Raw genomic sequence first — 24220 nt, forward strand, 5'->3', positions numbered from 1 at the left:
GAAGTTTTTCGATGGACGTCGGTGTAACAAACGCTATAATTTTGAGAGGAGAAAACAACCAATCATGCACCGTTAACGTAGCGCCATGAGCCGCGTACAACGAAGCAAATGGTGCGGGAAGGCAAACAGATCATTCTGCCAGCAGCCACAGCTTCGATACAAGCCTCGGTTGTGAAGAGGGGGGGGGGGGGGGGGGGGAAGCTGTCTCGATCCGTAAATCGCTTTCGACGCGTTGTTCCGCGAACGCCTTTTTTGTTTCGGGGTGCCGCGGCGTTTACTGCGGCTCGTTTGCGGGTACCCTTTCTCTCGGCCGGCCATTCCTCCTCGCCCTCCCCGCCGCATCGGCACCACCCCCAACCGCCCCCTCTGAGAAACACTCGCGTCCCTGACTGTTGGCCGAGCAGGTCGCTCGCTCACGCGCCCCGACCCGAAGTACCGCGTGGCCCGACGCCGGAGCTGCTGCTGCTGCTGGGTGAGTTGTTCTTCATGCGGCCGACCACACGCGCATGGGCACTGGGCCACTCGTTGCACGGCGCGCCAATGACGCTGGTATAACGAAGCGGAATCTCCGCTTAATTCGAACTTCCGGTTTATTCGGTCTTACGACTTTGGTGCCGTCAATATAAGATGTATTGAAAACGCCCCCTTAAGTCTAAGTCTGAACCCGACCGCGGCGGCTGCGTTTCGATGGAGGCGAAACGCTAAGACGCCCGTGTGCTGTGCGATGTCAGTGCACGTTAAAGATCCCCAGGTGGTCTAAATTATTCCGGAGCCCTCCACTACGGCGCCTTTTTCTTCCTTTCTTCTTTTACTCCCTCCTTTATCCTTTCGCTTACGGCGCGGTTCAGGTGTCCGCCGATATGTAAGACAGATATTCCTTTCCCCCGAAACCAATTTTCATTTTCATTTTAAGTCCTCACGTTTCCAGTAGATAGTCGGTCCCCTTGGAGTTTAATTATCGAGATTAGACTTTGTTCATGGTGCAGTGCGGTATGTGGGGTTTAACGTCCGAATTAAGACTACACCTGGGTTATTGGGACACCTTATATATAGTGGAAGGCTTTGGATTAATTTCGGCCAAGCGGGTTTCTTTAACGTGCATTGAGATCGCACAGCACACGGGCGTTCTTGTTTGGTCTGCATCGAAATAACTTCATTTTTTTTCGTTATATTTCTTCTTTGTAATCGCATCACGCGACGCCCCACGTTCCATCTGCGTGATTGACTCTGTCCCAGGGACAACAATGGTGGTGGTGGTAGTGGTTTTATTAAAAATAATAGTAAAAAGGAAGGAAAAGATTTTTGCTAGCCCCGGCATCTGCCATCGATACTGAAGCACCTGAGCTGGGGCAGCGGAAATAAAGGACAGCAGGCAGTATGGAGAAATGAAATGAAAGAGGTGAGGGGACAGGAATAGGGGACAGGGGGAGAAGTAATATGTACAAACTATTTACACAATAAGTAATGTGTCCAGGTTGCGCGCGTGGTTAGTTCAGTTTAGAGGAATTAAATCACACACGCGCACAGCACTGTGTAGGTTACAACTGGAGTGGGGCGTCCAGTTATTAATCGTTCAAGGTAGAACTCGCGGAGCGTTCCGTCACTGCGTGTAACTACCTGACAGAGAACAGACGGGACGTCAAGCCCGTGTGTTCGAGGAATGCACAGAGGCTCACCAAAGTTCGCTCACGAGTGCGCGCACTGCCCTGCGGCCACAATAGCGTCTTGATGGAGTCTGGTAGTATGCCCTGCGCCCTATAGGCCGCGAGCATATCGCGACGAGCATCGGCGAACGCGGAGCAGCGAAGGAGCAGATGTTCTAGTGTTTCCACTGCACCGCATCCGTCACACACATCACTCGTCGCGATTCCGTGACGCACCCGTCGTTCCCCGGGCCACACGCAGCCGATGCGCGCGCGGAGGATCATTGCACGTTGCGACCGTGTAAGTGCGCGACAGCCGGTGACACTGTCGATGCGCTCACCTCCCGCGATGCGTGGGTCGGGGTGCTGCTTTCGGAGATGGTCGTGAATTACCGCACGCACGTCCTCCAGCGCAAGGGGCAGATCGCTGGCAGGTAGTTGGTGTGCAGCGGTCGCGAGGTCGTCAGCTTCTTCGTTGCCGGCGATGCCGCAGTGACCGGGCACCCACTGTGCACGCACGGCACAGCCTCTCTGCGCGAGGCGCTCGATGCGCGAGCGAATTTCCCGCACTAGTGGGGTACCGCGGCCGTTAGATTGCAGGCGGCTGAGGGCGGCGCGGGAGTCGCACAGCAGAGCACTCCTGGGCGGCGGAGGGCCGAGGGTGAGCAGCAGGTCCAGCCCGAGCCGGATCCCCATCAACTCCGCCGTGGTGGAGGAGGCCAGGAAGGTTGCGTGTTGCTGGCTGTGCAGTCGCAGGGCGGGGATGGTGGCCGCCGCAGCAAGGGAGCAGCTGTCGCGGGCCACTGAGCCGTCGGTGTACACGAGGAGATGGTCCTGGAGCTCCTCGTGTATGACGGCTCTGGCCAGCTGCTGCACAGCGCAGAGGGGTGTGCTCCGCTTTCCCGCGATGCCGACGATCTCTCGCTGTACCGCCGAGGCAGCAGGCCAGGGCGCGCAGGAGCCGTAGGTGGGTGGGCCTTGGGTCAATTGCTCATACTCGAGCAGCGCCGCGCCCATTCGTGAGCGCGGGTGCGAGCGCATACGCTGCAGCAGCGAGCCGCCGTCCGGTGCGCGGTGAAGCCGGTCGATGTGATTCAGTGCCCTGCGCGCTGCTTGGAGCTCAAGGGGCCACGCTCCTGCCTCGGCCAACGTTGCGGCGCACTGCGAGTTTTTGGGCAGGCCTAGGCACACGCGCAGGGACTTGCGGTGCTGAAGCTCGAGCTTCTTCCAGCACGGCTTGCGCACCGTGACGAGCGGCAGCGCATAGAGCACCGCCCCCAAAGCTGCGGCATTGTATAGACGCAGCGCGGCTTGCTGGGAGATGCCCTGGCCTCGAGCGGTGAGCTTGTGCACGGCGGCGGTGATCCTCTTCATCTGCAGACAGGCCTTGGTCGCCGCGGGGCGGAAGGAAAGGCGCCAGTCGATGTCCAGGCCAAGGTACCGCACCGATTTACGCCAAGGAATCGGAGTCCCGTCCAGTGACAGTGGCGCAAGGTGCGCGCGCGAGCGCGAAACGCAGGCCATGGCCACCGATTTGTCCGCGCTCAGTGACAGACCAAGGCCGCGCAATCTGGCATCGATTGCGGTCAGGGCTCCCTGAAGGCACCCCCGCACGCGGAACGCCTCGCCCGGTGGTCCCCGGCACCACAGAGCTATGTCGTCTGCATATATGGACATGTACACATGGTGTCGCCCGCTCGTGGGGAGGGAGGCCGGCACCACCGACATGGCCACATTAAACAGAAATGGTGATAGGACAGAGCCCTGCGGCACGCCCATGTCGACCGGGCGAGGCTTGGAGAGCTTACCCCCTACTCGTACGCGCATGGTGCGCCCGCTCAGGAAGCCATGAACGTATCGCAAAAGGCGCCCGCTCACACCGGCCCCCTCAAGCACCGCGAGAATTGGTGCGCGGTGAACGTTGTCAAAAGCGCCCGAGACGTCCAGTAGCAGCAGCAGCGCAACCTGGCCTGCTGCCCTGGCATGCTCCAGCGCTGTAACAACGTCCGATATAGAATCAGCCGTGCACCGCATCCCACGGAAACCCGTCTGCCGCTCGTCAAACAAATCAGCCTCCGCAGCCCGCTCGTTCAGACGCTGCAACGCCATATGCTCCATGAGCTTACCTGCCGCCGATGTTAATGCCACTGGCCGGTATCCGCTCAGCTCCGTAGGTGGGCGCCCTGCCTTTCGGATGGGACAAACGACCGCGGTTCGCCAATCCTCCGGAAGCGTCGTTTAGGCCAATCTCAAAATTAAAAACGGAATTAAAAAGAATGGAATAAAAGGAAAAACCGCTATGTTATGCTATCCCTTTCCCTGCTCCCTTTGCCGTGAATGGAGAAAAAACCAATTATTATTATTATCCCTCGCCAGGGTGACCGCTGCCCGAACTGAAGCGCCCGGCTCTCTCCGAGTGCTGAAACTCGTACAACATCCTACAACTCTCTTTCCATCGAAATATTGATTCCCATTAAACGGCACCCTTCTCTTTAGGCTGCTGGAGCGGCAGACACAAACAAAAAATTCGCTTAGCTCGCGCTCTCCTTCACACGCGACATTCAAGTGGACAGTCAGGGCTAAAACGCAATCAGCACTATAGCATAATCACGCGATTGGCACTTATTTTACTCAAGCTGACGGATAAATGTCAGAGCCGAAGTCTCGGATGATCGCAAACTTTATCTTCAGGCATTATAAGAACAGAGACGTGTGTGGTGCATACCTTCAGCGTGGTTAGTGCTCATAGAATTTTGTGAACTAGCAGCTGATCTTTCCTAAATGAAGCTTTGTTCATCGAACCTAAGCGCCACCTGGCTACGCAATTAACAGAGGCCGCGTTCACGAAACTTCTCGAACGAAAACTCGCGGCGTGGCTTGAATGTCGCTGCAGCAAGTTGTAATTACCAGCATAGTCATTGCATAGTGCCAAGAAATCAGTCCATACCAATAGCTGTACTGATCGCCACCGTCACCATATAGTAACAGGAATTACAGTATTTACCCGTGAATGTCATTCGTATATATTATCGATGCTGCCTTCTGGCCCGTTGTTTTAGTCTGTACTAACGTGTCCGGTTTCCAATCCATCAGCGATAAGTTCGGTTTCCGGAAGTTGCGCCTTTCTCTCTCTTAAAGGGACACTGAGGACAGACATAAGTAGGCCCGTGGCGATAAGATACCGGGTTTGAATCACAGACACCAGTTCCGCCGAAAACTTAGCTGTGTTAAGCTCGAAACGACCTAAAAAACGAAATACAGGTGCCTCCATCATCGACCAATTTCTCAAGTAAAATGCGTGCGTCGACACACAATTTCTGTCGCGGATCCCAGAGTCTACGCTACAGCGCCATACACGTCAAAACGGAGGCAACTCTTTTTTCTCTCTCTCTCTTAAGGACGTCACGAGTTTGAATCAAGAGGCGAGAGGATTTTTAAATTCATTTTTCTCTGCGGTATACATACGCGCGTCTTCTGCTGCCGGAGAGACGTCAACGTAGCCATAAAGATCCAGAGAATTTATCTTTAGTGAGTAATTGGATCCGGTTGCCTTCAGTTGAAGTTGCTTCTAAGGGCACGCTTCTGAAGTACGAAAACGAGGACAGTTCGTCAGGGAATACCGACAGGTAACCACTGCGGTGACGTCATTGGCCCCGGCGAAAATACAACGACCGCTTTTCTCCGTTGTCCGGCGCAAGTAAGGAGATGCAGTGATAGATCTAACTCGGGAACTTGGGCGCGGTTAAATAGCGATATGTTTCGTTTAATCGTCGTGTGTTCTAAATGGAAACCCAGGAGCTAAAAAAAAAAAGACATTGTAGAGGCGGCAAATAATTCTGGATACAAACTCGCTTAATTTTGAAATAGAAAACATACCTTCCTAAACAGCTCACTGAGGCATCGTGCGGAAGCGAACACACATGGTCCTCTACATGGCAACCAAAAGTCTCTTGAGCCGGTAGCGCTGAGGTAGTTTAAAAATTCAAGACTGTGAAAAAATTCGCACTCAGGAAGTAGCTGTTAATTGACCGCTGCAGGGTGTTTCCGCAAGAGGAGGTAACTTTAAAATACTGCCTTCGGTTCTGTACAGCTTCAGGAAGGGACCCTTTCGGGACTGGTGTGCTATGCTTCAAATCAGTACACCGGGTTCTTGTGCCACGTTCATCCAGTCTACACTTTAAAAAAAGACACATATCGTTCGTTCCTTCAAGCAAGGTGGTAGTTATTGGTGACGTGTCTTTCTCAGAAAATAATCGCGCGTTCTTGGACGAAAAGGTCTTATATTAGATTGCTGCAAAGCCACTGCTGCAGGAGGCCGGAAATTTTTACTTCTCGTGTCCGGCTCCAGGATTGCACCTCAGGAGGGACGTCGTAGCCGTTGTATCTCAGAGTGTATGAAGCTATGTAAGAGCTCACCCATGCGCAGTTGTAATACCGTCATTACCCTATTCTAACGCGCACCCCATTTCTAGCACGCAACCCGTTCGTAGCCTGGCTTCGGTTTTGTATCCGGTTGTAACGCGCATGCCGTTTCGAGGTTAGATTTTCATGAAAGAAAAAATAAAGAGCGTTAGTGTCATTTAAATACAGTAAGTAGGAGCAATCGGGTGTAAGAAACTGAAAAATGAACAGTACGGGCCTGTGAACGTTAACGTGTGCTCCTGTCTGTCCCTTTTCCTGCATGCTTTGCTCGTTTTTTTTAATTAAATTAAATTAAAGGCAAATTAAAGTACTACACACTCTGCACGTGGCACATTACATGTTGAAGCGCGTCACCTTTTTGATAGATGGCCTCTCTGAGGTAGCCTTTCACACGAGAGCACTGCAGCTCTAGTCTGCAGCAGTCAACACCGAGGGAATCCCTAGCGAAAGTTCCAGTCGCAGAACTAACAGCCTATTTGTTTATCGGCAACTAATGGGCAATCACTGTAATAAAAAAGAATTAAACTGAAAACCTGATAAGCTATCCTATTTGCTGCACTTCTTATTAGACTAATTGCTTATTAGTTGTCGATAAGCAAATAGGCTATTTTGCCGTTAGAATTTGAATCTAACCACGATACCCTGACACTGGGAGGTAGCATTTGCAGGCCTATCACCGCGAGAAAGGTCTCCACTTGAAGCACGCGTACACCAACGTCCTTTGCAAACTCTGCGACAACACCAGGACACTTATCGCATACAATTAGGCACCATTGTCTAATTTTTGCGACTGGAGGATGAACGAAATGAAACATGTCCACTGACTCAAGCGGAGCCACAATCGCTGCCATATGCAGACAGTAGGAGAGTTAAAAAGAGATTTGGAGAAGAAATATTGATAGAAAGAAGAGACATGGGCGTAGCAGCCGCGTCCGCCGAAGAGACGACGCCGGTTTTAGAAACTGATACCCCGGTGATAAGGAGACGCGCGCCTTCAGTGAGCTCTTATCGTCCCCTCTGACCGGCGCAGCCATGTTCGCTGGTGGTGAGTTTTTGATTAGCGAAGCTATCTACATGAATATAACGACTGGATATTTTTTATGTCACATGTAACAGTGCGCAGGTTTTTCTGTGACACTGTTTATTTAAGACCGCAAAAATTTATTTACGCATAAATGGTTTATGGTTTATGGGGGTATAACGTCCCAAAGCGACTCAGGCTATGAGAGACGCCGTAGTGAAGGGCTCCGGAAATTTCGACCACCTGGGGTTCTTTAACGTGCACTGACAACGCAGAGTACACGGGCCTCTAGAATTTCGCCTCCATCGAAATTCGACCGCCGCGGCCGGGATCGAAACCGCGTCTTTCGGGCCGGCAGCCGAGCGCCGTAACCACTCAGCCACCGCGGCGGCTTATTTACGCATAAAGAAGGTAGTGCTGTTCTTGTTCCCGATAGTTCATATTGCTTGCTCCTAGACATACAAACTTGTAAAAGACTAATAAGGGACCTACACAAACTTATATCAGACTAATAAGGGACCTATACAGCAAATACAAGATGCATTAGACCGATGCATATGTGTAATATAATTTTCGCTAAGAAACGAAGAAAGATCCTTCCCGACTTTCCCATAGAATATCAACCACATTGCCACCAGAGAGGGCCGACTTTACAAGAAACGTCGATTTGAAGACCTTCACATGCGATAGAGAATTAGTGAAAAAAAAATGCCATTTTCGAGCTATGAATGGGATTCCCATGGACACGAAGAAAATACGCAGGGGTCACGGCATGGCTGGGCGACTTTGCTGTCGCGCTTGGCGCCTTGGTCAGGCAAAAAAAATGGATGCAACAACAGGCTGTTTTTTGCACCCGCTGGCGCTGCTGGCTACTTGCGGCGTGTGCTTCGGATCTCACTGCGCAAGTCGGCCGTAGCGGAGGCACCTGGGGATACAACAGAGCTCAGTCGAGCTTCACGATGAGAGCGGGTTCGTTGGCGGTCGCCACCGACATGCATGCGAGATGGCGCTTTCGGCGCGATCCATTCCAGACACCCGTCTGTAGTCGCACACAGATCAAGAACGAAGCGGCAGATGCCCCTCAAAGAGGGCCCTGCATCCAGCCAATGGCGTCTGCCTATATTCATGACGTTTCGATCAACCTCCTTGCGCCTGTTAACCACTTGCGATGCCACGTTAGCGTGTAGGAGTGATCTAGGCGGTCGAGAATTACGTTTTATTTATTTATTTACGGTCGCATGGTCCAGGCAGGATGGACAAAAACTAGAAAGAATCAACATTCGTAACATTAAGAAACAACACAATTCAATAATATACAATGGTCACAATACGAAACTACATATAAACAGAGTATCAGAAACATAAAACAGAAACACAGTAATGCACAATGTTTTCGAGAACATGCCCAAAATTTTAATTCTTAAACACCTCTTGAGGAAATCGTTTCCAGTCTGTTATAGTGCGCGGGAAATGTAAATATTTATATTGGTTAGTGTTCGCAATGTAGGGGGCCAAGGTGTAATTGCGCTTTCACTGTGAGTTACATAGTGAATGTTCTGGTGTGATTGTAGATTTGATATTTACCAGCGAATGAAGAAAGATCACTCGAGAAATTCTAGACGCCCGTGTATACGGTGCGATGTCAGTGCACGTTAAAGAACCGCAGGTGGTCGAAATTTCCGGGGGCCTTCACTACGGCGTCTCTCATAGCTTGAGCCGCTTTTGGACGTCAAACAACCATAAACCCCGTTGAGTAGTTTATCCTCAGCAGCACTTGCTTTCATGTTATGTGTATAAGTGCTGCTTTATAGACACTAATCACCACTCCCCGTTTGGCGCCCCATGTGCATAACATCGTTAAGTGAAGTATTTAGCAAGGTTTGGTCAGAACACGAGTGAAACGGTTTATGCAGCATGTAATCGTCAGCAAGGAGACTAATCATATCACTGGGATCAATGGCAGAAAGTATTTCATCCCCCCCCCCCCCCCCTTTAACGGCGTCCCTCGTCATCGCTACCCCTCCTTCTAGCAGACATGCTTTTCCTTCTGCGATGGCCCTCCGTGCGCCGAAGTGCCAGGCAGGCCAACAGGGGGCGCGAAATCTGGCTCAGAATGCGACTTCAAATGTTCACACCCTCGGACCGTCAAGTCATAACTCCAGTCGTAGACCACTCATTGCAGCGGAACTTTAAGCATGTACTAGTTCCAGCTTCGCCGCAAGAAGTCTAGCCGCATGCAGGTACACGTGGAACAACATGCAGGAACAACATCGCACTCTGCTAAATGGCCGAGCAGAAATTGGGGGAAATTCCTTAATAAAAATGATGCTGCGGGAAAGCGGCTGCCACGCGGTTTCTTTTTTTTTCTTAAAAATAACGTGTCCGGTGGTTTATTTGCTTAACCTTCGTTGCTTTTGAAGTCGCCGTATAGATGTGAGCGGGCTTATCAGTTAAGACAGCTGGAGCTGTGTGCTGCGAGACAGATAACGTGAAATCTTACCGCCGAAGCTTTGTTGCGGGCACTGCTCTCGTGCTCTTATCGTTCGTGTTGCTGTTGTGCAGTGCTTGAGCGTGACGATTACCGGTAAAAACCACTACCTGCTGTATTATTTCACAGCTTTTGCTCCGTTGATCACAGCCCTAGCGCTCTAGACAAGTCCGCTCACGTACGCGTATACAAGCTTTGCCCAGACACACCTTATCTGTTTTGCTGCCCACGCGCTTCACAAGTGAGTGGAGTCAGATATACCGCCGTCCTTTTCTCTACGGCACAGAGTTTTTCTTCTTGAAAAACAGAGCTGTAGCGCCGTTCGGCGATTTCCCGGGCGCTATGGAAAGCAAGCAATCCGGAAAGCGGGCTTCAGTACAGCACGCGGGTGGCCGCATGGACGCCCTCCCCGCGACGTTCTCTCTGTGCAGTTCTTTATGCCTACTTAGAATTCGTCCGCATAAAGTTCGCTTGTTCACTCGCTCCTTTCTTCCCTCACTCACTGACTTGCTCGCTCGATCGTTAAGGAATTAATTACATCGAAACAGTAGAATTAGGTAGAATCCGCTGGCTGCACCGTCAAACCCTTACTAAAATTTCTTTTGACAGTCTATAATAGCCTGTCCATAGACTTCTGTCTATAAAGTCTATAGACTCTCAATAGACAACCCTAAAAACAGTTTATAGGCAATACAAAGTCTGTAGGCAGTCTGTAGACAATCTATAGATTTATGGCCATACACTTTTAGTAGACTTTTGTCTATAGACAGTCTACAGAATATGAATAGACAAAATAAATATATATAGGAAGGCAGTAGAGTATATAAGAAGTCTATAGACTATCTATAGACCATTTTATATGGGGAGAGTCATGCCAGTACGCAGAGGTGCGGATTTGGGTCTTTCGCACGACTTAGCAGCGCATGCGCACTGTCGATAGCTGTCAACGTTCTCCGTTCATCCCGCTTCAGCGTGCGGCAACTTGGGCTGTCGCTGAAACCCGTTTCCAGTGGATAGTATATATATGCTATGTGGGGTTTAACAGCCGGAACCTGCACATGACATACGAGACGCACCGTGTAGCGGGGAACCCAGACTATTTCCGACCACATCGGCTTCTTTTAGCAAGAGCTCTCATTGCACATCACGGTGGTGTCATTACATTTTGCATTTACTTTTTTACCGCCGGGATTCGATTCCACGACCTTGGGCTCAGCAGCCGAACCATTCATCACGGATGGGCTGTGTGTGTGTTCTGTCGGTGCGATGCAGACCTGTGTTCTTGGATGTTTTCCTGCAGGCTTTCTCAACTTCAGTTGGAGAAGAACGACTCGATCGCGCTTCGCGATGAGCTCAGCGAACCTCACTGCTGCCAAAATGCAGCTTCTGCTGAAATGCGCCCAGGCACCTGCGTCGGCTTGGATGCCACGGTGCGCAGTTTTTGCTGCCACTCGCAGGTTTCGACCAGAAATTCCGCTTTTACATTCAGGCGCTCGCTCAACAGCCGCTATGGCCACATGGAGCCAGAGCAATATTTCCAAGCAATCTTTTGCCAAGTTTCGTAGTCAAAACATTATATACGCTTCCCTCGCGAGAACAGTCGGCCACATATGGACGCGAAAGACATGATGTGTACCCAGCTGACGTTGAAGTGATGCGGAGAAGGCATACACTGACGACAGATTGAAGTTGGCCCAAATTGATATATTGCCCAGTTATAATCTGTGATGATGTCAAGCGATGAACTGCTATGACGTCAGGACCTTTCTACGCTTATCTCTGAGCCTATAGTCTACACGCCACTGACTTTTAAACGGCGATCACGGAGTCTTCTTCGTTACTGACGTCACGAGTTTGCATCGAGTGGTGGGGAATAGAAGCTCCCTTTTTGAAATGCCCTTTTTTTTCAGCAATAAATTCGTCTTCCGCTGCTGAACAAACATCAACATAGCCACAAAGACTCATGGAATAGGTTTTTACTGAGAACAAACATTGTATGTAGTTGTTCGCTGTGTGCCTTTGAAGCAGTAGGTGCTGCTATATGTTTCTTCAGGACGCCCTCGATTACGAGTAGAGAAATTCTTTCTCCTCTCAGTGTGCTAATGTGCTTTCTTTTGAACCATAACCTTTCATGAGCACCTTCGCTGACGGTAGGACCTTACATGTCAAGACACGCGATACTCGTTAGTCTAAAGTTTATGGGATCCCACAAGGTGTGGTAGCTTTGTTATGAGGGAGTAACTAGTAATAAGGGAATAATAAGGGAGTAATCTGTAGCCGTCTGTCTGCGCTTGAGTGGATGCTAACTTGTAGTTACTCTCTTATTACAAATGACAGATACGGGCAGGGTTAGCAACGGTTATGCACGAATCCCTCGTTTTGGCATGCGTGGCGCTTTCCGCGGTCAAAGAAATAAAGCATAAAACTAGGCCAACGTAGGGCCCTCCGGAAGGTAAGTTCCAGCCAACCCTTCCTGCAGTTACGTTCTGCCACCCCCCCCCCCCTCTTCCCAACAAGTCGCGCATCGAAACGCGAAAGTCGCGCGTAAAAGCAAGCCTGTCATGCTCAACTGTCAATTAATATCCTTATTTGGAAGCGAGAAACGATTTTACACGATACAAGGTTGCCTGCATGTGTTGACGCCACGTCTGCATGTGGCGGCATTGAGGCTTTCTAGAAAGGTAACAAGGCGTCAGAAGACCGCGTTTTCCTCGACAGTGGCGAACTCAGAAGCACTTGTCGACGACCGTTATGCGATATTTCGAGCACCTGCTTTAAGTTATTGCGTAGCATTTTTTCCTAATGTGAAAGCAAGCCGTGTGCTACAGCTGCTAACTGCCTCGCGCACACTTGATGTCTCCCCGCAGCCGCGCCTATGACTGCCCCGGCGGCCGACGATGCTGTCGCAGCTGTGTCGAGCCCAGCTGTGGCCTAGCCGCAAGCGGAGCTGTGCCGGTGAGTGCCTGTATACATACTTCCGGGGAGCTCGCCTTTCGGGGAATAACGCTCATCCCAAGGGAGCCCCGGGAGAGACAAATCGGCAAACGGACATAAACCACCCCGTTCATGTTCCCCTATGTCAAGAAACTCCTTTAAACGAATATTTGTGGCGTGCGAGCTTGCGTGCTGAAGATTCTACGTCGAAACTATTGGTGGCTCACTTGTGCTGTGAGCAGCGTCATCACTGGTTTAACACACCACGTGCTCGTGACGTCACCATCACCTGAGTGGCCCCGCGGCATCCCATGACGTCGCGTGACTGTGGCGCCACCGTCACTGAAGATCGTGTGACCATGTCATCACGGTCATCGGACCGGTGACCTCCCCGGCAGTGCGAACCATCCGAGCGCGCTCCGCATAGGTGTTGGTGGTGTCTTTTCATTTCATCGCGAACAGTAAAAGCACAAACCGCAAAGGGACAAAAGGATCCCTTGGCCAAATACATGAATCAGAAAGCATAATAGTAGAATTTTTTTCTTCCTTATTTCTTTCATTAACGCCCTATTCCCTTTGTTTTCTTATTTAGCTTTACAACACCAGTCGCGATCTCTTATCATATATATTTGTCTCTAGGAAAATTGTACTGAAGCAATGACTCATTAGCCTCGTATATTCTGACCCATGAATTAATGAACGCATAGCTTGTAGCTGTGCCATCTTTTGGCGCTTTGGCATGGCACAACAGGAAACTATGCAGTCCCCGCAAAGGCAAAAAGGACAGTCACATGGGCCCATAGCAATGTGATGACCGTTTCCAGATGTACCCGCGATGCTTATACTTTTATTCTTCACTTGTGCAAACAATGCGCATTAATGCTTGGGTACGCAGTCATTGTACAAGCACAGAGTCCGATTATTTATTTATTTTATTTTATTTATTTACAAAATACTGCAGACACTGAGTCCAAGTAGGGTGGGCGTACAAGTCATTCAAACCACACAAAAAAAACGCAACACTTCAAAAAACAACACAATATAGCAATAATTGTTTAAAACTCATGGGACAATGGTTTAATTAGCTGATTCCATTTGTTATTGTGCGCGGAAAGAACGAAAACTTGTGTCTGTTTTAGCCGATATAGGGGTTAGAGAACTGGGATGGTGTTGACGAGTTTGCCTGGTTGGTGCCGGCGTTAAATATGACGAGGGATCATATATATGAGAAAAAAATTCGAAGACTATGATGGGGGGCTAGTTGGTACCTACGACATAAACACAAAACAAACTGTGCAATGGACAGGTGCAATGGAATAGGACACGCTTTCCTGTCTACATCTCTTCTGTGTCCGATCCGTTGCGCAGCGTATGTTTCATGTTGATGCGAAAATACGGCGAATATTTCAACGAGAATTAAAAAAGGAACGAAATACGTGCGCCGTGATATAGCGTAGTTTAACAACGGATTTCACAGTGTTGAGCAAAAACGAACATAACGATCGCTTCCTTCGCATAAACAATATGAAAAGGCAACTGGGCTGGGTTCCATTGAGTGAATGCCGCAGGGCTGTCCGTCTAAAGCTCTTCTACTCAAACTAACATGATCAAATAGGAGCTTCATGCTCATCAAATAGGAGCTTCATGCTCATCACCCTACGCATTATGTATCTTCACGAATTGGTCATTGTTACCAAGTATATCAAGTATATAACTCAAAGACAAGTATTTTCCACCAATTTTTTTTTTGTACACACCATCAAGGAACGGAATTCGCTGCCAAGTAGTGTGGTGGGACGAAGCACTGTGGATTTATTTTATAAAGCCTTACATTCCCCGCACTAATGCTATATAGGCGCTGCGGGTTTTCTCCGAATAATGAATAAGGCAATACGTGAACGACGACAGCCGCGAAATAAATCTGTAGCCGTTCTTAATATGGATCTCTTAACGAGTCAAGAAAAATGAGACTACAGAAAACGGGATACAAACAAAGAAACAGATTCACATTAGCTGGCTTGCGACATGCCACGCCAATATGGCTCATTTCTGGACTCGAAATGGCTTTCAGCCTTTTCTTGTTGGCCCTGAAAATGCGGCCTGTGATGAATTGTATGTCACCACGAACATTATGCCAAGCCGCTACGTATGATTGTTGGTCACTTCTTGTTCGTCTTATTTTTAATCCACAGAATGCAACAGACAGCGAGGTGACAACATCGTATAATCATGCTGACTGCTTGAGTTGCTCCGTGCGACATAATTACTGGTAATATGCGAGCTTCTTGGATCAGATCCCCGAGCGAGCATGTGCGCGTCTTCGCGATAAGATAGGGGAGGAAAAGGGGTGAGAGAGGATTCCCACATTACCTAACTATACGGACGGGATACTTACTTTTCTATACCTGCATCCGTCAGGAAATCTGATTGCCTTCGCGGCGAACTAAGCACAGGGCTTAGTGCGCTTGTCGAAAATTTTTTTGTTTTTTTTTCCCCCATTAATAGAAACGAATGTGTGCAAGTTTACACTCATCCGCCTTTCCTTGTTAAGCAAGCAGTGTTCAGTCGTCATTGGAAAAGCGCGCTGGGACAGCTGTGTGCACCACTTTTATTTTTATTTTTTTCTTCTCGGAACTGAATTCGGAGACAGCGCCGTTTTGATCTTGCCTTATAGCGCGGTTTTTCCTCACCAATAGTGCGGCGGAAGCATTAAGGCGGGAAATACAGACACGCAAAAACTTGTGACCGCTTTAACTGCCCCCTTTTGGGCACAGTGTGTGCTTGGACGGCGGAGCTGAAGCTGGTACTGACTGCTTGCTACACTCGAAGCTATCTGCAAAAAATCACAGGACGGTTACCATTTTGTGACTCGAATGGCCCAGCTTCAGCTGGCTTAAATAGGATCGCGAAGAGATTAAGACATACAAGCTGTTACTGTTGTTATTTTAAGGCAGCGAATAACGGCTCTGTGATCTCTGAAAAGTGTTGTTGTGTGCTGCATATTTTTCATAATATCTTTATTTTTCAATTAAGGCTCAGTCGATGCAAGTTTTCCTGGATGCAGCGACCGTTTTGGGGTCGGTTGCCTCCGAAACAATGGCGTTGGGCATGAGGTCGGCGGAGGCACCGCATGATTGGCCACCGCGGTGCCCTAGATACTACGGCATCCGTCGCGTATGCGGAAGGTGCATTTTTACCGGTGTCTGCTGGGCTTGCGGACGCCGACGATATCGGCGCGAAATTTAGGAAAGAGAATAAATAATGGTAGAGTAACTACGCGGGTGGTTCGCCCAGGTCCGGGAAACCATTGGCGAATACGGCCCTCCAGGCCTGCCCGATCAGCTGGCGCTGGAGGGGGAGCTTTGCGTGAGCCAGCTTCGCCTCCCACTGCTCATCGCTAAGTTCCTGTGAACAGTACGCTTTAAGTTGCTCGAGGCAGTTCCGAACCATGTGGAGGATGTCGGAAATCTCTCCGAGCTAAGAACAGCTAACGCTGCCAAAGAGAAAACAGTTGGCCCGTAAGGCAGGCTTCGAGCGCTGCCTAGGAGCTCAACGCTACCCATACACTGAAAGGTAATCAAATTAACCGTCCTTCACTGCCGCTTCCTTCGTGCGGCTGGTTGCAGCGGCTTCGCCACAGTGGTTTTAATGTCCCGCGCATGCATACCGCGGTAGCAAGCATGCGAATCGCAGGATGCGTGCCAACAGTAGCAGGATGGAAAGAAAGAAAAACAAGGGATCCCCCCACCTGGAAATAAAGACCAAAAAAAAAAAAACAGGACCCCCGTACCTTCCGCGGTCTGACTGCCTTTACTGTAGCGGCGATCACGGCGGCTTAATTCCTTCGCTCGCATGGCTGCGCGCGTCGCGAATGAGCCCACGTTATCACCGCACGGCCGTCCGGCATACCGCTGAGAGAGGTCCTCTCGAACCGCTCCGTTTTTCCGGTAAAACCGCGCGCGCTTCGCGTCGTTGTCACGGACGCGTATTGCCAAGGACGTCGTCCAAGGGTGAGACCGCAAGGACGCCATGCCGAGAGGTCTTCCTCGTCCGCTCGCTGGCCGCCCGAACCTTTCACTCGCCGACAGGCACTATCATCGGGCACTCTACGCGACAAAAGAGTGCTTTCTGGCATGGCGGAGACGTACAAGTGTAGACGTGCAATCAGCGTCAATATGAAGTGGATCGCTTTCGTAACAGGCGACGAAAACTATTCATTTTTTTTTTCTGGCAAGACCATTCCTCATCCTCTCAAATATGTGGTGGTGAACATTACAAAGACGAAGGAGCCAACTAATCGCATGCACTTTGTTCAGTGGTCTTTCAAATATAGATTGCGGTAAGATCACTTTGTCCAAGAAGGTATGAAGTAAAGTGATCACATCCAAATTCACACTCACTGTGCACCGGGCCAGACGGGTGCCTGCTCGCTGCTGCAAATGCGAAGTGGCTGATATATATAGTTTACGTTTCCAGTCGAGCACTGCGCACGTGCAGCAGGAATCCACCTTGTGCAGTATAAGTGGCTCAAACTGATGTCACAGGTGTGCACAATATTGGTGTACACCAGGACCACGGTGAAAGGCTGGTGCTTATCTGCTCCGCTTACCGCTAACTCCTGCGATCTGCGTAGTGGACCTTACCCGAGCTTCATCATCATGCGGCCGTGGTGCCACGACCAAGCCACCTTACGCAACCCTCATACAGTTGTCATGTTTGCATATCAACGGTGAAAGCTTGTGCGCTTAATCAAGTGTCGCCGTCTTCTACGATGTGCAACGTGTAAGCTGTCCGTGGTCCACCATTATGGCGCCCGTGACGTCATGTCGAAGCCACCTTGGACCGACCTCATAGCAGTCGCCGTGCTGGTATAGAGGCGGACAACGGTGGAAATCTGCCCGTTTTCTTATCTCACGTGCGCCGTAGAACCTTTCCACGGTCCACCACCATGGCGCCCGTGACGTCATGTTCAAGCCATTCATACTTCTACGCCAGAATGCCGACGCATTGCTAAAACTCTCCAAAGGTCGCAGGCGCGGCGCAGCGGAGACCCGAGCGGAGGGGCATGCCCCGTCAACCGCGCTCGTGTCTCGAGGGGCGACGTACGCGCGGTCGGAGCTGCACGATGATAAATGATGGCGCGCGTGCGCTATGCATAGCCTGCAACGGCCATTGTGTTGGGCCGCGAAACTCGAGCGCGGCGGCCGCCTAATTGGGCCCGGCGCGTCCGCATGCTCGCCCCAGGGTCGGCCGCCCCCGCACGCGACCCTGCTCAGGAATGCGCCGCCATTAGCGCCATTATGGTAATTATTTATTGTTGGTCACGACGCCCGATAGGCATCGTGCGCGCCCCCGATGACCCCCGCGCAACATCCGCTTCATTGGAGGAACCTGTTCCCGGCCGAAGAAACGCCGGGGGGCGACCTTCGTTGTGGCGAATGCCTCGGGACAGCAGTGCGATATGGGCGCGCGGAGAAGGGCCGCAAGGGGGCGTGCTCTCATTCCCAGCCTTCGGCGGCCGGAGCGGCCGAAACAAAGCAGACGTCATCCCTCCCTCTCTAGAGGCCGCCACGTGATGGCTCCGCGGTCGCGCTCTCTCCGCGGACGCGTTTCTCCATGGCAGCAGACAAATAGTCGGCGAAATAACCGCACCGACAAAAAAAAAAAAATCCCCGTAGAAAAACAGCGATTTCCCCCGCCGCAGAGCTATCAGGATGCGGCGCTTCTATGTGATCAGGTTCTTTGCGCGGAATTTCTAATCTCGTTCAGCAACGGGCCGAGTGCACAGGAGGCAGAATGCTCACTTAAAATGGCTCGCGAACAGTCCAGGAAAATTGGTTTTTTGGGAAAGGAATAGGCGCAGTATCTGTCTCACATATCGGCGGACACCTGAACCGCGCCAGCCATTCTGATCTACGACGGTGGCAGCTATACGGCTGCTGCGATGCCGATATAGCTCACGAGCGAATGTCGCAGAATAGTGCGTTGCGTGAGGTTTAACTGGCCTTTTTAATAGTGCGCGATATCCAGACGTGTTCTCACATATATACTCACGAGCACTTGGTGCTTTGCACATCTTCTGGGATCGAGATTGATCGCCAATAAACTTTTTTAACCCTTTATGGCGCCACGCGTCATTCGTCTTTGAAAGAAATTTTCTACCTAAATATGCCACACTGGCGGCAAGAAAGCCATTTACTTAAGTTTGCAACACGGAACACCAATTGTTTCTTTCTTTACAGGCATGTACAATATTCCGTATAAAGTCTCACAAGTGACTGGAAATTGTAACATCTAAACACCAAGACTTGTCAATGTTGAATTCCACAGCTCAACGTGTGAGGTCACAACCCTCTCTACCAATCCTGATTTAGTGTGAAAACGCGCACGGCTTTCCCTCCGAATGTCCACTCTAACGCTGTCGCGTTAACAGTAAGTATAAAAATAATGACAGCAAAAAGACAACCTTGCGTTGCACTTTACAGCGCATGCGTGCGGTTGTCAAGCGTTCCAGCCGGTTCAAGACGCAGGTATGTTAGAGAAAGGGAACTTTTTTTTTCATCTGATAGTGTGACACACCCCGCACTCTTGACACTACTGATAAAAAAAATGAATTTGTCGAACCTGAACGCGTTGACCCGCCGCGGTGGCTCAGTGGTTAGGGCGCTCGACTACTGATCCGTAGTTCCCGGGTTCGAACCCGACCGCGGCGGCTGCGTTTTTATGGAGGGAAAACGCTAAGGCGCCCGTGTGCTGTGCGATGTCAGTGCACGTTAAAGAACCCCACGTGGTCGAAATTATTCCGGAGCCCTCCACTACGGCACCTATTTCTCTCTTTCTTCTTTCACTCCGTCCTTTATCCCTTCCCTTACGGCGCGGTTCAGGTGTCCAACGATATATGAGACAGATACTGCGCCATTTCTTTTCCACCAAAAACCAATTATTATTATTATTATAACCTGAACGCGGAGGCTGCGTTTTTATGGAGGCAAAACGCTAAGGCCCCCGTGTGCTGTGCGATGTCAGTGCACGTTAAAGATCCCCAGGTGGTCGAAATTATTCCGGAGCCCTCCACTACGGCACCTTTCTTCCTTTCTTTTTTCACTCTCTCCCTTATCCCTTCCCTTACGGCGCGGTTCAGGTGTCCAACGATATATGAGACAGATACTGCGCCATTTCCTTTCCCCCAAAACCAATTATTATTATTATTATTACACTATTCCTGCAACCTTTTTTGAGATTAGGGTGTTTGTAAGCTCAAAAGCATTCTCTTTAAAGGGACACTGAGGAGAAATTGAAGTTGGTTTGCATCGACACAATACCAGCTCCTCCACACAAAACCGCCACTCTTTCCAAAAACAAAGCTCTTTTAAGGTAGAAAAGAGCAAAAACTAAAATACAGGTGTCGCCACCACAGGAGGCCAATCTCGCAAGAACAAGTGTGATGAAATAAGAGAAAATAAACACAGATATCTGAGGCTGACAAAGGTGCATGAAGGTTACATGTTTGATCGATATTGAAGTATATAAGTTTTGTTTTGAAACCACCAGTGCACTTTTATCACGCGATTAAGACGGAAAAAAAGACAACCTGAATATTGGAAGTAAAAAAAAATTGGCGGTGGTTTAGCTCTGGTTAAACCTGGAGTGACGCGATAGCTACAGCTGGCCGAGTGGAACTTGGTCACGTGACCAACCATGTGACGAACCACGTGATCAGCCACGACGCCGCGCCGCCGGCAGCTGCTCCGCACCACGTGACAGCGTGGCGGCGCAGCCACGGGGTGGCGGCGGCGCCTCCGCCACGGCACCGCCACGCTGAAGGCTCGAAATGCTACCGTAATGTAGCTATCGCTAGAAGAAATCAGTAATTGGTGGCGCAAAAGGCACCCAGCTAATGTTCAGTATGTTTTGGAGTGCTTCGCGACTATGCGTTCTGCGCGTGCCCGCATGGTTTCTTTATGCGCCTCGATATATAAGGGCGCAGCAGCGGAGGACCTCCAAGTGCCTCTTTTAAGCGCTCCTCGGACGAAGTTCGTGCAACGGCACTCAACTACGATAAGGAAATAGAGCTGAGTATAGCCAATGTTCAACGCGTCTCCGTGTTAGCAAACGCACCGCTCGGCGTATTCGCTTCGCCAACGTACCAAGACTCTGGGCTGCATAACCAGCCCTGCGAGGACTATTATTACAGAAATTAAAATATGCCCGCACGTACCATTAGCTACACATCAGTCGTGATAGTGGCTCGGCGGTGACAGCGAGGCTGCCGACTCCTTGTCCCTAGGACTTCCTTGCCAGGCCCGCCGCCTCAGCCCTCAAAAACATCGCACGCTGTAGGGTTGAGGTCGCTGAATGCAGGCCGCAGTTCTTTGCTAGAACTTCTTTGTCGAAATCGGGAACGGGATCCATCGTAACACTGGCTCAAATGTAAACGAAGTGACGACGGCTGATAGAGGCCTTCTTCGTCCGGCCGGCAGTATGGTTTTCATTTCGGCTGCTGCTAGGCGGGAGCGCAGCCCTCGCAACCAGCAATCACGGAGTCCTCGTTCCCGTTTCTGCCTCTTTACGTCACTCTTCTCCCATATCGTCGTCAAAAGAGTCCTGAGTTTGAATTGTAGCGGCGGGAAAAGGTTTTTCACCTTGGGCTCGAAATCTCTTAGCAATAAATGCACCTCACGCTGCCGGTGAAGCGGCAATAAAGCCACAAAATGCCTAACTGTCGGATTTTACTAACAAAAAAAAAAAACTGGTAGCGTTGTCCTCAGCGTCCCTTTTAACATATTCCAGCGCATGCTGAAACAAAGAGCAGTGATTTCGTCTAAGCATTCTAGACAATATCCTAAGTAGAAGCACCATGATGGCACCGGCGAGGGCTAGTATACAACGTATACCCTCGGCGCACTTTACCCCCTTGTCTGATGCGACGTCATTTCTTTCAGGCATGTTCGGCGTTTCTAAGCTACGCCTGAACCGCGCGCAGCTAGAGGCGGCCGTGGTCGGCCGCGGGGCGATGGCGCTCGCGATAAGCGGGCCGCGATTGACCCCGACCTCTGAACCGCCGGCCGCGTGTCGACAGGGCGCCCGCCCGCCATTACCGCCGCTGCCCCGGGCCTCGACGCGCGCCCACGCAAGCGGCGCTGCTGCTCGCATTCCGAGTCGCTGCCGCGGTTGCTGAAGAATAAAAAAGAAAAAAAAAGACATGTCGCTAGCCTTGCACCGCTGTCTTCGGTATAGCGGGTTAATTATCACAGTGCGTGGCACATCTGGCCAGCTTCCCCAAGTGATTCATTCTCTTTGAAGCATTTTGCTGGAGCAACGCTTGCCAACGTACGGCTGTGTTATGTTAGGTCTCGCGGCTGTTCTGTCTATTGTTGCTATCGTAGTTGGGATGTTCTGGTTATGGTACAGAGACGCGAACCCCCTCACTCGGTGTGGACTCGCTGGCGCCATTAAAAATTGGCGGTGGTTTAGCTCCGGTTAAACCTAAAGTGATGCGATAGCTACAGCTGGCCGCGTGGAACTTGGTCACGTGACCAACCACGGCGCCGGCAGCTGCTCCGCATCACGTGACCAACCACGTGACAGCGTGGTGGCGCAGCCACAGGGTGACGGCGCCGCCACGCCGAAGGCTCGGAATGCTACCGTAATGTAGCTGTCGCTACAAAACAATTTACAGCCGCTTACCCACAGTGTACAACGAAGGATCAGCGTTAAATTGTTCGCGGAATGATTGACAATGGTGACGCCAGCATGCAGGGAGCCGCCGCGGTGGCTCAGTGGTTATGGCGGTCGGCCGCTGACTAGAAAGACGCGGGTTCGATCCCGGCCACGGCGGTCGATTTTCAGTGGTGGAGAAATTCTACAGGTCCGTGTACTGTGCGACGTCAGCGCACGTTAAAGAACCCCAGGTGGTCTAAATTATCCGGAGCCCTTTCCTACGGCCTCCGTCATGGACTCGGTCCAAGCCAGCACGCAGCGCTGTTTCTACCATTTAACTCTCTTGCCACTGCCACTGAACCGCCACTGATCAAACACAAATAGCCGCAGTCTCCCCGCGATCTATCGATGTGATTAGAGGGTCGTAACGTCATCGACACCACGTGTCCACCAGTGGACCAATCATTGGGCACCGCCAAATTTGAACATCTGAGGACCCCACCAAATTTGGAAGTCGGCCTACCCGGCCCCGATAATTCGAAAGGACACCCAAAATGTTGGAAGTACCCCCACAAAAAACAGATTAAGGTGGATTAGTGGGTGAATTAATGAGGAACAGTGGGAAAGGTTAACACAATCCCATATGGTAATCCGATGGAAAGTGCTCGAACATACAATAGAAGGGGAATGACTCTTTGCATACCATATGAGGGTAATGGAACAGGGTCCAACCGGAGTTCTGGCGGGAAAATCGCAAGAACGTTGGACACTCACTGCCCATAGCACGCCACCAAATGTTATCGCACTTCTCTCTTTAAGAGCGCGGTTAAGAAGTCCCCCAAATTCTTTCGGTGCACAGACGCGGTTACGAGCGGTTGTGAGGTAGCGTACTGAGCTCTATGGCTCAAAACGTCTACCTGGAATCAAATTTGTACGCCTGGTAGCGATGCCCAAGTTTCCCTTCATGTACAGACACTTCGAAGCTCATTGTCTTCACCGGTAGTAAATCTGTGTGGACGGCCCTGGAAACCAGGGATTCACCTATATCGAGCAGTAACATTGAAGCACGTTACCTCTGGAATTCTCATAGCTTCGGCGACCGCAATTTACTCGCTCGTGGTGCAAGAAGGAGCTGCACTGTGGGTAGCAAATACACACAATAATCAAAATCCCCCCCCCCCCCCCCCCCCCCCCAGGCAGTGTAAGCGTCCGCTTCTCTTGTTATATAGGCAAGAGCAGCTGCTGGTGGCCTGTCTCCAGCTTACCTGAGGATAAAGAATACCTCTAGCAGCCTACGTTAGAGCGGCTTCGGTACAGGATCATGACGTCTGCCAAACATCTAAAAACCACACACGGTGTTATGGACCGGCCTTTGGATGTTCGCTTTGTACTTCACAATTTCCAAGAGTTCACAACGCATGTCCCGTTCACTCACCTGTGTTCGCCCTCTGGCGGTGCGCTGAATTCAATTATTTGAAAACTATGCCACTGGCTGGAGAGGCTCCTTTGAGGGGCATTTGGAGCTTCATTCTAGAGTTGTATACGACTATAGCCCAGAAGGGAAGAAGGAAGTGCTACTCTAGGCATACATAGGACTGCACACTGGTGGGATTATCAGTGTTGACTCTAGAGTGGCCATAAAAAAAAATATTTTTTTCTTTAAAAGAGGTCAAGAACAACACGCATCTGCGTTAACCTATGTCGAAGTAAATGTAAATAAGCTGTCCTTACTTTTCTCCTTCTTCGATGACGTGCCTCATAATTCATTTATCTCTGAATAGTGAGCATCGAATGCATATAGGTAAAAAAAAATATATCGCCAATTCCTGGGCAGTACTTTGCGTCGCGAACAGCTCACGTCCGACTGCATGTTTCTGTTGCTCACACAGGGTCCTCACAGAACAAGCCGCCGATGGACTCTCCCAACATCGTACACTTCAATTGCAGCACCAACGATCTCCATGGTATCGGCGATCTCGACGACTTCAGCTGCGGCAGTGACGAGGACAATGACTTCTCAGACGTAAGAGATATTTCATATCTTGTTGCGAG

At 50.5% G+C, this 24220-nt stretch overlaps 1 protein-coding gene across 3 annotated transcripts in view; it reads left to right on the top strand.

Annotated features, from left to right (window-relative positions):
- The first annotated feature begins 332 nt into the window (after positions 1 to 332).
- LOC144120613 (uncharacterized) overlaps positions 333 to 24220 on the top strand; it is a 28244-nt gene continuing 4356 nt past the window's right edge. The window contains exons 1-3 of one of the 3 annotated variants that reach the window (XM_077653207.1): positions 333 to 472; positions 12442 to 12529; positions 24058 to 24191. In XM_077653207.1, coding sequence (XP_077509333.1) covers positions 12472 to 12529; positions 24058 to 24191 — 192 coding nt within the window. In that variant the 5' untranslated portion in view covers positions 333 to 472; positions 12442 to 12471. Of the gene's footprint in view, positions 473 to 12440; positions 12530 to 15946; positions 16082 to 24057; positions 24192 to 24220 lie in introns of those variants that run through there. The other 2 variants (XM_077653208.1, XM_077653209.1) reach the window with 2 other exon arrangements.

This window comes from Amblyomma americanum, chromosome 2, assembly GCF_052857255.1.
Source record: "Amblyomma americanum isolate KBUSLIRL-KWMA chromosome 2, ASM5285725v1, whole genome shotgun sequence".
In the NCBI taxonomy this organism is placed as follows: Eukaryota; Metazoa; Arthropoda; class Arachnida; order Ixodida; family Ixodidae; genus Amblyomma; species Amblyomma americanum.